General features: G+C 44.3%; 1 protein-coding gene across 1 annotated transcript in view; it reads left to right on the top strand.

Annotated features, from left to right (window-relative positions):
• The window catches only part of Epb41l4a (erythrocyte membrane protein band 4.1 like 4A), a 205,800-nt gene that overhangs the window by 115,455 nt on the left and 73,391 nt on the right, over positions 1–16,954 (top strand). The window contains exons 4-9 of the mRNA XM_051163853.1: positions 3,180–3,258; positions 7,939–8,036; positions 9,225–9,345; positions 11,226–11,313; positions 13,483–13,571; positions 14,133–14,196. Of these exons, the coding sequence (XP_051019810.1) occupies positions 3,180–3,258; positions 7,939–8,036; positions 9,225–9,345; positions 11,226–11,313; positions 13,483–13,571; positions 14,133–14,196 (539 nt within the window). The remainder of the gene's footprint in view (positions 1–3,179; positions 3,259–7,938; positions 8,037–9,224; positions 9,346–11,225; positions 11,314–13,482; positions 13,572–14,132; positions 14,197–16,954) is intronic.

The raw sequence follows: 16,954 nt of genomic DNA, 5'->3' as shown, positions 1-16,954 counted from the left end.
CTTTGTATGCCTTAAAATTAAGTCAAGATGAGTTTTTTCATTGTGCATTTTTTTTTTCAAGTTTCTGTTTAGCTGCTCATGACTGGACACAGATGAAATGCCTGTGCTCGGTGAATAGGGGTCATCTGTCATGTCTCACAGAATGAAAGGAGCTCTGCAGTCTATAGACTGCCTCTTCCCTTTATGTACATCTCAGTGGTCTGTGTGCTTCCCTGCCCCCCCTGGGTGCCAAGCCCAGCCACCGCCAGCAGGCACAGGCACAGGCACAGGCACAGGCACAGGCACAGGAACACCCATCTGCTCAGGAGCAGACCTTGATTGACACAGACCATCAGCCATGCCGGGACTTCCTGGCTCTTCTAAATATTTAATAGTCTTGCCTCCCTGGTGTCTTGTTTAGGGGTGGCAGTGTGTCGGAAATACAAACAATGATTGTATCACATAAGCATACATATTGAATAAACGTAGAAACAAAATATATGGAATACTGATAGGAAATTAGAGCAAAGGCTTTAAAATGTAGATTTTTTTTTTTTTAAAGCAAATGTAAGAAGTAACTCATGAAGGAAGGCAGAAATGAAGGACAGGATGGGCCAGCTCTTGATGTCCTGTGTATGCAATTAATAGGGCGTTGGAAGAACCCAAAATGTGTGCAAGACTAGTCAATGACATGGTTCGTATATTAGAAATTAACTGTATTTTTATTACAGTTTTTTCCCCAGGGCTTTGAAGTTATGGCTTCATTCATTTAAGTTATGACATCATTCGTTTGACTGAAAATGGAAGTAGACTAGAGTTTCTATGTATCAGTTACATGTTTCATGCTTTCTGTCTGCGGGGCAGAGCCTTTGTTGAAACAATCAGTTGCAACACTGACAGTCAAGTAAAAAAAGCTCTTTTTAAAACAAAGGGTACGGCAGGAGGTGAAGACAGGACTTCAAGCCAACCTCAGCTGTGCAGCCGGGTTGTGGCCGGCCTGAGCTGCATGGGAGGCAGTCTTCAAACGAGAACAAAGCATGTTGGCTCTATTAACAATTGCGGCCAGCTTGGACTTTCACAGTTTTGCAAACAGGGCAGACCACATCCATTCATTCTAAAGTAAGAAATCATTGTAGGAACAGCGTACTACAACAGAGCGGGGCCCAGGGACCTTCCTACTGCACAGTGCTTATTTATGTTTACCTGTGCAATTCCAGGCTTTATTTCTAAATTTTCACATTTTTGTTTTTGTTGTCTATAGACTTAGTTCTTCTGTGTGTGTCGGGGCGGGGGGGGGGGGATGAGTAAGAAGTATCTTTTTGTGTACGTGAGCACTGGCTGCTTTATAGAGGACCTGGGTTGAATTCCTGGCATCCGTGTGGCTTTTCCCAGTGGTCTATACTTCCAGGATCTGACCCATTCTGACCTCTGAGGGTAACAGACATGCGTGTGGTATGCATACATATATGCAGGCAAATATTCATACACATAAAATAAATGAATCTAAACCAAAAGAGCATACTTTGAGAATGCGGCAGATACTGCACCATCACATGGCTTCTCTTCTTATTTTTATTAAGAGTAGACATGATTAAGGAAGTTCGAGATGGTCAGTTTGCAGAGTGCTGCTACCTCCTCTTCTCGGCATTTCCCCCACTTTAGACTTTCTCATGTATTTTCCTGGACCAAACAACACTTTTTCCCCCTATGAAGTGTCAGGTTTCTGTGTTCAAGACTGTAGACTGGCCACCCGGTCCTCACCAGCACCTGCAAATCTACACCTGTTTGAATACACTGGGGCTGGTCCATTGTCCCGTGGATGTGGCTCACTGACACTGTCCCATGACTGTGGTTCACTGACACTGACCCATGGCTGTGGCTCGCTGACACTGTCCTGTGGCTGCATCTCATTAACACAGTCTCCCTGTTGTTCAGTATTGTTTACAGTTTGTTTACAGAAAAGTTTAGAAAAACTTCCTTGATAATTATAGATGTTTTTTTTTACATAATTTATTTGTCAACATGCTTTCTTGATTATGAAAATGATCTCTCTACTTCATTCTTCCTCAGGAATGAATAATTCAAGATATTAATTGATAAAAATTGTACATAGACTGTACGACCAGCCATAAGAACTAGTAACATTGTGGCATGTTTGGCCTTATGTGGCTTTTGTGTTTACGTGTGAATGAACATGCACCCAGAATTCAGTTCCTGTTTTCAGTAGCCTTGAACCATGCCATCTCCATTTTGTGTTCTTGTGTCCTTAGAAATATTTTATAAATGCCATTGTGTGTGCTGCATGCATGTGTACACGTGTGTGTGTGCTCACATGTGTGCCTGTGCACTCACATGCATGTGCTGTGTGTACATGTGACTGTGTACATGTGTAGAGGCCACAAGAGGATGTCAGGTTTCCTGCTCTATCACTCTGTCTTCTCTCTTGAGACAAGGTCCCTCAGGGAACCAAGAGCTAGAGTGGCAGTCAGAGAGCCCCAGAAGCCCCTCTGTCTAAGCCCTACACAGTGCGGGGCTTCGGGCACGGGTGCAGTCACACCCAGCTTTTTATATGGGTGTCAGGATCTGAACTCAGATCCTTTTGCGTGTACAGCGAGTACTCTTACCCACTGAGCCATTCCCCAGCCCCAAGTAAAGAACATTCCATTTCAGCAAACAGCTTAAATTCAAAACCATCAATAGTTTTAAAAAGTATATAGAAGCAGGGCATGGTGGCACATAAGGGTAGTTTAATCTCAACCCTGGGGACAGAGGGGCAAGTGGATTTCTGTGAGTTCAAGGCCAGCCTGGTCTACAAAGCAGGTTCTAGTCAGACCAGCCAGAACTAGAGACCTTAACTCAAACATATACTGTGCATGCGTGCGCAGTTGCGAACGCACGCATGCACACACACACACACACACACACACACACACACACACACACACACACACACACACCACAAATTTTGTCAGTGGATACACATTATACCTTAAGGTAAATACTAACATTATTTGATATGAGAATGTGAAGCTCAAAATATAATTTGTATATAAATGAACTGTCAGCTGCTTGAAACAGATGGCTTTCATATTTAATGTACTTTTCATATGTGAATATAACACTTAATTGTTACATATTACAGTACAGCTTTGATTATAATATGAAATATAACTAGATTTTACCCCCTTTTTTTTTTAAAGCTGGACCTCCATATACTTTGTATTTTGGTATTAAATTCTATGCTGAAGATCCATGTAAACTAAAAGAAGAGATAACCAGGTATAGTATTAACTTCATCTTTGAGTAATGTGCTGTGTGTGAAAACCATATTGAATGTGGATTAAGAGATGGGGTTAAGCACTCGAATGTGCGCTGAGCCGTGCCCCGTGACGCATCTGCTGCAAGGATTAAGCTTTACCCTCGCATGAGGCAGGTGGGGGGGTCCGTGACAGATGTGTTTGGGAAGTGACAGGAACCCTGGTGACGTGATGATGGATTTGGCATCTGCTGTGACGGGATGTTCAATGTCATTGTTCGGCCTTTGTGTTCGTGTAAGAGCAGCCATTTGAGCTGCAAAGGGAGGGCATTTTGGTGCTAGTTTTACACATGTAAATTTATATTAAGAAAATTGATTACTTTCCTTTAATTAATTGCAGGTGAGATATCAGCTGCTTAGGTTATTTCGTTTATCTCTGCAAGAAATGAAAAGAAGATAGTCACTTTTAATATTAAATGGGGAGATAAAAGATCAGTATTATAATGCATTGTTTTATCTTTATTACCAAAAAGTATTTCAGTAAAGACAGAATTTCTCATTAGTAGTCATTAGGTGGATCACCAAACACTCCACACAGCGTTTGAAAGCGCTTTCTAACGAGCACCCGCTCTTTGCACCAGCACTGTGTCTGGGTGAACTCACTTGACCAGTGAACTGCTCGTGAAAACCAAAGCATTTGTCATAACTCAAGCAGTTAATTTTCCAGTGACCTTTTTATCATGGACTGAAGTAAAGTATTATACGTTATGTTCAAAACTGGAAATCATATCAGCAAAGGCACCCTGTCCTTTTGTACGTGCATATGCATGTGTGTGTGTGGGGGGTACGTGCACACTCGGTGGCCAGGGGTCAGGCGTCTTTTGCAGTCACTCTCCTTTATTTTAGAGACAGGGTCTCTAATTGAACACAAAGCTCGTTGATTTGGCTAGACTGGCTGGCTGGCAAGCCTCAGGGAAATGTCTGCCTCTGTGACCCCGGGTGGGGGGGGCAGGTGGGTGGCGGGGAGTGGCTTTAGAGGCGTGCGCCAGTGTGCACAGCTTGTGACTAGGGTGCTAGGGTTCCAAACTCCTGCTCTCATGCTGCCTCAGCAGGCTCTGCCTTGACCTGGCCATTTCCCCAGCTCCCTCTGTGTTTTTGTGCTGTTCTGCTCAGACTTCCTTTCATCTTTATGTTGGACTCACTGGGCTTTCCCATCCCGCTGTGACCTGCCACACCTAGGCCCTCTCTTCAGAGGCCTCAGAATCACCTGCCTCAGTTTGCTTCTGAGCACTCTGAGAAGCCAATGCCAGCTCAGGCTTTCTAGCACACACCTTTCTGCGAGAAGGGAGTTGTTCTGAGAGGAGGCATTTATGTTAGCGCTTCACAGGGTGGGAACCAAGTCTAAGAGGCGTAAAAATGCATTAATATCTATAGCTCTTTAGAGAGTGGCAAAGGGAAATTTTGTTTAAAAATAGTGAAAGTCAGCGGGGCACGGTGGTGCACCACTGAAATCCCAGCACTTGGGGAAGCAGAGGATCGCTGTGAGTTTGAGGCCAGCCTGGTCTACAAAGCGAGTCCAGGACAGCCAAGGCTACACAGAGAAACCCTGACTCAAAAAACCAAAACAAAAAAGTGAGAGCCCATCATTTCGATGGACACCAACCCGGTGTCTGTCTCAAAAGGCTTTCATAAGCATCGCGTAGGATGATGCGCGCATTTGCCTCGGTAAGTACTTAATCAGTGTGGATTTTTAGTGTTTACCCTGTGTTTGTCCTGACAGTACAGTAAGGGTGACACCTAAATAGTGTTAGCTTCCAAAAAATGTTTGTGGTAAGATGAGGGAAAAGACCAAGGGTTTATAATCCATTTCTTTACCTATGTTTAACTTGTATTAATAGGGAACAGAAATTCTTCAGAACCAACTAATGCTTATGGCCCCAGAGTATTGTCAGTGCAGCCATTTTCCCTTCAGGCATCATGCCGGGCTGTATAAGAGCTCGATGATGTAATTAGCTTATAGGCAATGACTATAAACATAGTTAAATGTAGGTAAGGTGTATGCGCATTGACTATGTGGTCACTCTGTGGTTCGTGGAGGATGTCGCCATTGACCTGCATGAGTGCGTTGTTACATCAACAGGTCTGTAATACAATAAGCATGGAAAAGCAAACCAATTACATTACATAGCTTTGATTGTTGTGTGTGTACCATTTAAATGTGAATGGCTTGCTTGTGTGTGTGTGTGTGTGTGTGTGTGTGTGTGTGTACACGTTTGAGTGTGGTGCATAGGTGTCATGGCCTATGTGTGGAGGTTAAAGGGCATCTCTTCAGGAGTCAGCTTTCTTTCTTATTCTGAGGCAGGTCTTCTCTTGCTTTGGCCTCTGTGCTGCACACTCCTGACCAGACTGGCCCACGAGCTTCCAGCATACTTCCCTGCCTCTGGCTCCCATCTTGTGGTAGGAATGCTGGGATTGTTGTCATGGGCTCCCACGTCATCTAGCCATTTGTGTGGGTTGCAGAGATGGAACTCAAGTCACCAGCTTTGCTGGGCAAGCAGTTTTACACACGGAGCCATCTCCCTGGCTAGAAGCTAAAACCAAACTCAAAAGCAAAATTCCCTTCTATGCTATTAAAGGAAAACCACTTTTGGGGCCCATATTTCCAAACTAAGTTTCAGTGTTTTCAAGTTTAAGTGCGGCTGGGCATCCCAACACTTGGGAAGCTGAGGCAGAAGGATTGCCACGAGTTCAAGGCCAAAGACCAAGCAAGCAAACAAACAAAAATCCCAAGTAGAGTGCTTGTCTTGATTCTGCTCTGTGGAGCCTTGTTCCAGCCTACTCTGTATTGGTTTTTAAGCTTTCCATAATTTTATATGAATATAAGATGAAGGAAACTTTTGTGTGTATAATCTTCCATTCAAGTGGTTGTGTAATTTTGAGAAAACTATGTAACCTTTTTTTTTTTTTTTTATTCCAGTTTTCTATTTAAAGAATCACAGGATTTCCGTGCAAACTGGTTGTTAAAAAATCATGCTATTTCATACACCTTGCTTGGACCTCCCTGGCTATTGGCTCAGCTCTCTTGTGGCAAATGAGGTTCTGGCATCTGTACAGAAAGGCGTCTGGGGCCAGTGCAGATTATGTCAGTCCTCAGTAGATTGGTAGGATAACTGAAGCGGGGGAAATGATGGTTATTTTATGTTTTCTCATTTGCTGCTTCAGGAAATAGAGAAAAGATCAGCGTGAAGCCCTGAGAAAGGTCTTCCAGGTGTACCGGTATGCTAATCAGAACTTTCCAGGCATACCTGTTCATACCGTTGTGAGTCATCCTACAAAGTCCTGCAGCCTGCGTTTCTACAGTTTGCGTGTTAGGACTGGATAGGCCCACTTGCCCACTCTTCACTCAGTAGCTGTGTGGAGCGCTGTGCTCCATGCAATCAAGGAGAGAGCTGGTTCCCGTCATTTGAAGAGAACATTTTTGCACTTCTAACTCTGTAATGGGTTTTGGTTGAGCTTTAAAAAAACAAACAAACAAACAAACAAACAAACAAACTCATTTCAGTTTTCTAAAACTGATTTTAGCATTAAAGTCACCCCCCCCCTCCTTTTTTTTTTTATTACCTGACCCCTGATCTCGGGCAACAGAGTTGGCCGAAGAGGTAATAGTGTATCTCACCATCTATCTGTACAGCATGAACTTAACCTGAAAGCAAAGGAATTTTTTGTAGGATATTTTTTTTAAATCCTCTCTGCTGTAAAAGGTGCTCATTACCCTTGAGAGGATTGGAAGGGGAATAAACATGGAGTGGCAGACCAGACTGTAAACATGCAAGGGTCCTGGGTTAGGGGTAGAGAGGAGTATGTTCCTGCCACGCTGTCACATGGTTTGTGATTGAACATGGAAGTTCAGCATTTCTAGGCCTGTCACATGGGACCTGAGAACAGTGTGCCGGTTCCTGAAGCAGCCCGTGAGGAGGTCTTGCCTCAGTCTTGCAGCTGTACTTGGTATCGGTGGTCTTCGGGGAACGGGCCAGTGTGACCTCCAGCATTTGGACTTCCTCACAGGGCTTTAGCTGTATGCAGTTGGAGAAGAGGTTGTTTATCACAGATGATTTGTAAAATCCATTTATTTTTCTTGTCTTTGCCTCTCCCAGTGACCATCAAGCACCACCTAACAGAGAAAAGGAGATAACAGGGCAGCCTGAAGGATGCCAGTGTGTGAGGGCACGCTAGTGGCGGCAGCAGCAGGATGTGACATGCTGGTTTGTTATGCTGCCTTGTAAACCACTGCCTTTTCTCATCCCAGTGGCAGTCACTGTGGGTGTCACTCCCCAGGCACTGACCACCTTGAATTTGTAGACACGCTCCCTCACCAGCCTGGAATCCCATCAATTAGGCCGGGCCAGAGTTTGCCAGGGAACTCTAGGAGTTTGACCTCCCAATTCTGAGAGGCCATACTGGCCATTAGGGCAGCTAAGTAGCCACGAAAGGCTACAGATGCAGCGAGCAGCAGAGCCACTGGGCAAGCCAGTAGCACAGTGTGGCCATGCAGAGTGTGTTTGGTTGGTCTCATGCCTGTTTGTTCCATAGACACCTCTTCACAAAAGGGTGGGCGTGGGTTTTTTCTTGCTGGTCAGGGCCTGAAGCTTCAAGTCTGAGCAGCACCAGAGAGTGTTAATCTCCTTTTTCCATTTCTCTTTTAGATATCAGTTTTTCTTACAGGTGAAGCAAGATGCCCTCCAGGGCCGGCTGCCCTGCCCTGTCAATGTCGCTGCTCAGCTGGGAGCATATGCCATCCAGGGTAGGTTCCCCTTCAGTACATGTGCACTTCAGAAGTGCTTGGAGAAAATATTCAAATTTTTATTTGTATGTAAGTTTATTTTCTGCAGCTCTTCTTATCAGATGCTATTCTGAAGAACCAAACACAACTGCTCAGAAGTCAGATTAACTAGTGTCCCTTCAAATGGTACAAAAATGAAGATGGCTACATTTTCCTTGAAGGAGGCTGTGCACACTTCTAGATTCAGGCTTGACCCTGATTCCTAAGTAGAGAGCCAAAAATCTCTTTTGATTCTCCCTTCTGTGCTTGAGTTCTGTGACCCTGTCCGTCCCTGTTGTGTTTTGTCTCAGAGACCACACCGCTGCCATCAGCGTGGTCACACCAAGTCCAGTGTGGCGCTCTCTGTGCCCAAGTACTTCACTTCCTGGATCAATTTGGCGGATGTGTCAGGTGGCTCTGGATTATTTGGTCTCTTTGAAGGCTAAATCTGGGCATGTTTCAAATGCAGTGTGAGTGGGGAAAACATCAAGATAGCTTAGTCTTTGAGACACTTGTGGACTAGACATTATATAGAATGGATGTCCCAGGCAGAATGTCAACTAGGTGAACAGAGTTGACACTTAGAAGGTATATCGTTGCAGAAGAAGTTAGTCCGAACTTTCTGGGGTTGCTTGCGGCTTTGCGTTAATGGTGGTAGGACAGACCCAGTACTGTAGTGTGTTTCTGTTAGCATCCCCTGAAGCATGATTGTTTAGAATGCCAGGCTTGCTCTCTTGGTTTTATTGCCTGGGAGGATATATGGGGCCATATCTAGACTCCTAGAATATGTAACCTAGAACTTAAGATGTGCACACTCATTGAATTTCATATATACTGATAAGAATAATTGAAATAGATGATGATAGACTTATCATAGTGGGATAAGATGATGGGAAAGTAAAAACATAGACTTTATTTTCTGACTCCTAATTTGTTTACACCCCACATGTCTTTGTGAAGTTTTTTTTTTTTTAAGTAATGTTTTAGTGAAGTTATTTAATAGCTCTCTTAGCTACGTCATTTTATTGACAAGGCATTTGAAGAACAACGTTTAAGCGTGATAGAAAAATACCATTCCTGTATTTTTAGAAGCATTTCCCACAAATATCCTTACCTGTGATAATTACAGGAAAGGAAACATTATGAGTAAAATTATGTTTTCTTTTTCAGCTGAGCTTGGAGATCACGACCCATATAAACATACTGCGGGGTATGTGTCTGAGTACCGGTTTGTTCCTGATCAGAAGGAAGACCTGGAAGAGGCCATAGAAAGGATCCACAAGACTCTAATGTAGGACCCCGCTTTGTGATGCACCAGCCCTCATCAGTGGTGGCTAAATGCTTCCTGCGATAAACTCCTTTTCTTTTTCTTCTTTCATAACAGTAAATGCTCATTGAAAATCCCAGGTATCTAAATAGTATAAAGGAGACAATAAACCCAGTACCTAAAGTTGCCACCGTTTGCTGGTAAATGACCCCTGACCTCTCATCTCATAATTCCCACAGAGAAAATTGACTTTGTATAGGTTTAGGTATTATGATTTTACATAAGTAGATTCACTGTAAGAGCTGGGCTTACAGTTTCCCTCCCATCACTAGTATCTTGTGAAATCTTATAATGTATAAGACATTTAACTGTATGAAAATAGCTAAACGTGCCTATGTGTATTTGAGATTTACCCTGTAGTAAGTACGTAAGTCTTTAGAATTAGAAGCAAAACTCCTAGGTAGGCCATAGCAGTGAGCTGTGCTCATGGCGACACTGGTTGGAGCTTCTGCGGGCGTATGTTCATCCTGCATTCACCTGGAGAGTGCACGTGCTCCCCTGGGAAGATTTTTCGGCTACTGGCCCCAAACACTGAAGTTATAATTTAATTATAGCTATTTTGGTTAAATCCTCCATACTGCTTAACTTCGTCTCTTTTGCTTCTTGTGTAACATTCCCGTTTGAAAAGACTTCGATTCAGATCTGTTATAGTTAAGGGGGAAAAAAATGTAGAATTAATCTGCTCAGCAAGAATGTTTGCTGAATGGATCTGCCTCCGTGGTCAGCTGCAGAAGTCAAATGCTGAAAGGCAGTCAGAGGAGCCGGCTCTCCATCGTGGGCTAGCATGCGCTGGAAAGCCCTCCTGCCTGAAAATAGCGTCCTTCGCCGTGAGGTTTTGCTGAAGTGGATGCTGACAAGAGAGAGCTTGTTACACATTATAAAGGCCAACGTGTTGGGCACTGCCTGCGAATACTAATTCCACTAGGAGTTTCAAAGTATAGCTGTGTTTTGTAATTATGAGGCTTTGGATAAAGGCCCTTGTACGTGTTTTATGTGCCAGTGTGGCCAGTTATCCATATTGTTTGCCTAGGAATAAAGCATGAAGAGAGTTTGGTAGTTTTCTTGTGGCACTCTCCCAGGCTTTCGTCCAAGTGCACGGTGGCTGAAGTGACAGAGTGCATCAGAGAGCACTTCTCAATTTTTAGACATTCTAGGTTTTTATCTTTTGTTAGCCGTCACCTCCCACTTACACACACACACACACACACACACACACACACAGTTCATCCGTGGAGATTCCTGGCAGATGCTCACCCTCATTAAGAGCAAATGGTGTTTTCTGGGTGTTACCACCAGTGAAAGGCCTTAGGAAGATTTTCTTACTTAATTATGAAACCGCCAAGCACTTCACAGTTGCTGTATGTTAACTAAGTGTTTCCAAACCACACCTGTGCTCAGGAGCTGCTGGCGTGACCCCTGCTGGGTAGGGGGCCCTTCCACTCCTTGCCTGGTGTAGAGCCAGCTCCAGTTGGTCTTGATGCACGGCTGCTGGTGCTGGTGCGTGGAGACATTTCGATCCTTGGGAAGTGGCTGCTTCTTCATTTGAATGCTTATATGCTCAGTAATCTCCCTGGGAGAGTATTGAAACTGAGACTTTTTAAATATACTGAGAATTTAGGACTAGACTGTAATGAGCAGAAACAGGTTTGGTAAATGAAATTAACTTAATATAAATATTACCTTCTTGTTACCCAGAAGGCCAAGCTCTTCCTGAAGTACCAAGCATTATCATTTGCATTTGCTCAGAGTATTGCTCGTGTTTCCAGTGAACACAGTGAAGTGTCCTTCTCTGTAAGCGGAGTAGCTGTCAGTAAAATAAGGTGCTGCTCTTATTCTGGGTGTAGGGGCCAGGCGCCTGGTGAAGCTGAGCTGAATTACTTGAGGACTGCCAAAGCCCTGGAGATGTACGGTGTTGACCTCCACCCTGTCTATGTGAGTAACATTTAATTAACGCAAAATATTTTAAGCGGATGACATTTTTTTTTTTTTTTTTTTTTTTTTTTTTTTTTTTTTTTTTTTGTTAAAAAGTCAGAGAAAGTCCCTGAGGGGAAGCGGCAGTCCTCTTGTTTAGCAAGCAGCTGATACCCCCTCCTGTGTTTTTCAGACTCAAGGCAGCTCTTATAGGGGATTAGACCCTAATGAGTTCTGCATAGAAGTCTGGGATTATATTTCCATGTGTAGAAAACAATTAATGGGCTCTGCAAACACAGTCTGCGTAACAGTTCCAAAGGGCTTAGCTAAATGTCAAAACGGTTTAAAACCAGCCAGTAATTGATGGTATTAAACAGAAAACGGGAAGGTTTTCTAAAATTAGATTTTTATGGCAGAAGAAAAGAAAAGAAGGTCTTGCCAGGTAAAGTAGGTGTTGGGCAACAGTTCTGGTTTAGAGGTTGGTGGATCTGTGTTGGGAGTGGACAGTTTCCTGTCAACAGGAGAGTGATTGTGTCCATAGAGGTACTTCTGCCAGTTTTCTTCAGTCGCTATGGAAGCCGTCAGATTTGCATCAGGGGTTCATCCCTTGCAGACATTTCTCTCTGACTGCCACTGTCACTTTCACTGCAGCATTCATCCTATAGTGTGTCTGCGGATCCTGAGTGTCCTCTGAGTCAGTCACTCAGGGTCTTGCTGTGTAGACCAGCTCAGACTTGTCTTTCCCTGTGGAGTGCTGGAATTCCGGGCACCTGCCACTGTCCCTGATTCACGCTACTTTTAGAGTTAGAAACATCCTTGAGTACACATTTAGTGTGTCAGTGGATGTTTCAAACGCGGAGGAGCCAGAAGTTCCCTGATATTAGATGCTGGTCTCATAGGAGAGTGAAGCGCTGCCCGCTTTGAGAGTACTTCTGAGATCTGGGTAGCAGGGTCCCGTAATCGCGTTGCTGTAGTCCCAGGTGGAGGCAGGACCATCTCACACTTGAGACCAGCCCAGGCTGCCTAGTAAGCAAGGAAAGTAGGAAGGGGAGAAGGAAGAAAGAGATCTACAAAACTCCATGAAGTGGTTGTCTCTCTCTCACACACACACACACACACACACACACACACGCCTGCCAACTCCCCCAGCCCGTTTAATCTTGGTAGGGTTTTGGGTGTTTTTGAAAAAATGCACCTCCTAGGAAATTTATAGAGGCTTCTGTAAAATGCTTCAGAGTCTATAATGTTTATTTTGATTTGTGATCAAGTTTTCCATGTTGGGAGGGCAGTGGTGAGAATCTATGGGAAATGACCTGCGTCTGTTAGGTCTTCCTTCTGAGGATGCATTTCTGCAGATGGGACTTGGCAGCGACCGGGTTTTTCCAGAACAGTTGTCCTCTGCTTGCAGGCCATTCAGCAGACAGCTCTGTGCATGTCCTTGGTTCCCAATGTGGCCTGTGGCCCTGTCATTTCGAGATCTTATCTTATTATTTGAGATTTGTCATTGCCTGGCAATGAAAGTTCTCCAGCATTTGTGAGACGAGGTCACACTTGCCCGTTTTTGGACAGTCTTAAAGTTACCAGTGGAGGTAGGGAGGGCTGTGATAGACCTCAGGAAACCAGAGCCTCTGTCTGCAGGCACCTGCCTTAAATTTCTCAGAGTAAATTGGGTCTCAGCTTTAAGCACACCGCAGAGCAAAACCAAGACAAACCACTTAAAAGTGCCTTTGACGGAAGCCGGTGGGTTTCAGGGTGTGGTTACAAAAGTGTTGGAAGTCCCTGCATGTGTTTGACACTTTGCCTTCTTTACTGGAGAGTCCAGGGAACTGATTTGGTGTCTTGTCCTCATCTGTATTTTAAGCTGCATGGTGATTCCACCGGGGCTTAAGCACCAGTGCATAAGCAACATTGGACCGACTGTCGGTCAGTGTTCCTTTTGATGAGCAGAAGTTACGAGTGTAGATTGACGCTAAGAATAATGTTCTTACGGATAGGGGAGGGGGAGAGCTTCACATTAGCTACTATTAGTTTAGCCAGTTTTTGTTTTTTGTTTATTTGATTTCTTTCAAAACCTAAATCCAATATTAATCCAACACATTTTTTTTTGGTATGGCCAATTATAGTTTTTACCAGGAGCTTTGTTATGAATAACATAATGGTTTGAGGAATATGTGTGTTTGTTTTTTCCAGGGAGAAAACAAGTCCGAGTACTTCTTAGGATTAACTCCAGTGGGCGTTGTTGTCTACAAGAACAAAAAGCAAGTGGGGAAATATTTCTGGTAGGTGTGACTTGGGGACAGTTAGTGTTAAAGTTGTGTACTGTATACATTGCTGCACTTTGGGGGCGCTGGCTTGTATGCTAACGGGTTTGGGGGAGAAAGAACTCATGTCATTTCAGTAGTGAGTAGATACGTGAATAGAATTGGCATGTTTCTTCCTTGTAACTTTTAGCTGTGGTAATTCTGGCCTCTCACGTCTACGGAACTGTGTAGAAATTTCCCACCTGGCCTCCTGTGTGCTGGTGGACCGTGTCTGTGGGACTAACTAGCCTTTCAGCTCTAACTGGGGAATGAGTGGAGAGATTGGAGAAGTGTGGCCCCGTGTATGTCTGGAAGGTGGTACCCACAAGGCCTGGGGATTCCAAGCTTGTTTGTGCATTAGTGGAGAAACAGGGAGGATGTCCAGAGTGGAGGCCATCCAGGGATTCTCTGCAGGGTCCTCGACAGTGCGTAAAAGAGTGTGTATTTCTCTCTTTTTCTGCCAGATGACTTTCAGAATTTATGAAGTATGACGCGTCCTGAAAACAGCAAGCACAACTGTCTGCTCTGTTTGTTTTTCAGGCCTCGGATTACAAAGGTGCACTTCAAGGAAACCCAGTTTGAACTGAGAGTCTTGGGGAAAGATGTAAGTTGTTGTGGTTTTTTGGTTTTGTTTTGTTTGTTTTGTTTTGTTTTTGCGAGCATCCAGCTTGACTGGGAAGGGAGAGGGGTCTCATCTGCTCATTAGTAACTTAAGAAGTTCACTTGCAAAGTGAAGCTGTCACACTTTCTCCAGCTGCAGCCACATGGAACCAGGTTGACTGTGCCACACACACATTTCTGTGGGAGGGAAAGAAAGGAGCGAGATGGTGATGGGAGAATGCCATGTTCCTGTTAGCAAGAGGAATTGAAGCCTTCTAGGCGGAGGGAGAACAGGGAGATCTGTGCCATCTCTGCGTGGTGCTTTTCCACCCTGCCTGCGAAGGCAGGATTCCGCGAGATCTGAAGGGCGTGGAGCTGCAGAAATGCATCTTCATTTTGCTCGACAGTACACAAAACAACCTATTGGGTGTCAGCTGTTCTCAACTTGCTGAGCATGATGAACTGAGCGTGATGAAAGGAGCCCGGTGGAAATTCTGGATGCTTTTGAGGGAGACCGGAAGTGGAGGGGCGGGCCCTGCCCACCTCACGGCAGAGGGTGCAGTGTGCAGGTGTGGCTCTGCTTTCACACCTTCACAAGTCACTTTTAGAAGCTGGCCAAAGAGGGCAAGGGTGTGGAAGATTCCTTTCGATCTGTCTGTGGAGATAATGCTGCCTTTTGTGCTGTTGGCGTGACCCATGTAGGATGAGTGGGCGAAAAGATGATGCAACACAGAATACATCCCTCTGCCTCTTTTTGTTTTAACCTCATGCAGAGTAAAACTAAGTGTGGAATTGAACTGACTCCTTTTGCTCCTTTTCATAACTTCTTTTTCAGACAGGCTCTTGGTATGTTTTCTTGTTTGTCCTCTTACTGTGTAGCTCAGGGTAGCCTTGAACTCACAGTAGTCCTCTTGCCTCTCCGTTCCCCCTCTCCCCCAAGCACTGGGAATACAGGTGTGTGCTACCACAACAAGCTCTGTATTGACCTTGTTTTGGTGCTAGAAAGATTTTAGGTGTAAGCCAGTGCTTATATGACAGCGCGGAGAGCTGTCAGCACAGTGTAGCAGCCCCGCATGTGGGGAACGTGGTATGTAGCAGAGCATCTCACGTGTTGACACTCCTCCTTCATAGCTGATAAGTGACTAATAAACTGACTTGAGAGGTGTACTGCAGTGTCTGAAACTGATACTGTCTGTTCTTCCTCTAGGGAGTGGTCCCCAACCTTCCTAATGACCCAACCCTGTAATACAGTCCTCATGTTGTGGTGACCATAAAGTTATTTTTGCCGTTACTTCATAACTGTAATCTTGCTACTGCTATATCCTAATATCTGTGTTTTCCAGTGGTCTTAGGGAACCCCTGTGAAAGGGTTGTTCAACCTTAAGGGGTTGAGACCCACTGCTCTGGGGGGGGTGGTGGTGGAAAGAGTTGGTTCTTATTATTGATGAAATTTAAATTGGGTTTTAAGGTGAATTTGTAAGGATGGGAGATTTCAGACTTTTTCAAACAATGGCGGCCCCCAAGTTATATAAGCTTTTAATTGTATAGTTTCTTTTGAGGGGGCGTGGAAATTTTCACTTCGTTTCTAACTCCTATTGAGATATGTCAGACTGAAAAGACACACCAATGTATGTATGTGCAGATTAACGTCATTTGAGAAGTAGAGAAGTTAGTTGGATTTTGTAGTTTTCTCCCTCTTTTGCCACAGGGTTCACATGCTTTATTGCAAAGAATCCCATATAGTAAATGCGTTAAAAATAATGTTTGGGAGGAGGTGCTGCTGTGGTGCTAGGACTCCTGTGGGAGAACTCCTGTTGTTCACAACATCCTTCCCCTTAGGCCTGAGTTCCTTTTTTTTTTTTTTTTAAAGCTACGTGTATGTTATCACTGCAATGCGTTACAATTTCTTCTGTTGTCACAGGAGAAGAAATTGCTAGAGCCACCACCAGTACCCTGAGCTCTCAGCTTCTTAAACATCTTAACTACCAGCTAAAACTGAGGGCAACAAGGCTGATGTCATTGCATCACTTCCAGTTGGTTTCCTTCCGCACTTCACTCAGCCTGTGCCCTTCCTAGCTTTCAGATGCAATGGATGCTGGCAGGGGCCTGAGTCATTCCCTTCCCACTGTCCTGGCTCCTTGAAGCCTGCAGAGGTCAGTGACCTTTAAATAAGGCGCCAAAACTGCTCAGTCACCACAGAGGGTTTTCCTCTTTATAGCCCAGGCTGGCTGTATGACCTTGGATTCCTGATTACTCTCCCCTGCTTCCCAGCTGAGGAGATTACAGGTGCACAACGCCACACCTCATCCTGAATTTGTTATTAAATAGGCACAGTAATTTAACCAAAACATTCTATTTGCTGAGTGTTCTTCCTTGCAGGGCTATTTTTTCCTTCTTCTTTCTCCACTGGGGTCCTTCTCTGTGAGGCAGTGATTTGCATAATGGCAGAATTAAGTTGATTATTACGGAGGAGGCCTAACTGTAATCACAGATTGAATTAAAAAGCCCCTTAAAGCCCATCACCTGGAACAGTAATCTCATTCAGCTGGAAAAATGGCTGAAATGCTTACTCTGCTGGTTTTCTGGTCGGCTGGTCTGGTTAAAGAGACTTAACTCCGAGTGCTGAGTGCTTTGAGGCCAAGTTCAGAGATACTTTCACGCATTGTATGCACTTCAAAGTGCACTGTGGTTTAGATTGCACCGCACAGAAAATATAAACTTTGCATAAAGGTTTTGCATAATAATGGTAGAAGATAGGGAAA

This window comes from Acomys russatus, chromosome 20 (genome assembly GCF_903995435.1).
Source record: "Acomys russatus chromosome 20, mAcoRus1.1, whole genome shotgun sequence".
Taxonomy (NCBI): domain Eukaryota; kingdom Metazoa; phylum Chordata; class Mammalia; order Rodentia; family Muridae; genus Acomys; species Acomys russatus.
Note: the sequence above shows the minus strand (reverse complement) of the source record. Positions and strands in the feature narration are given on the sequence as shown.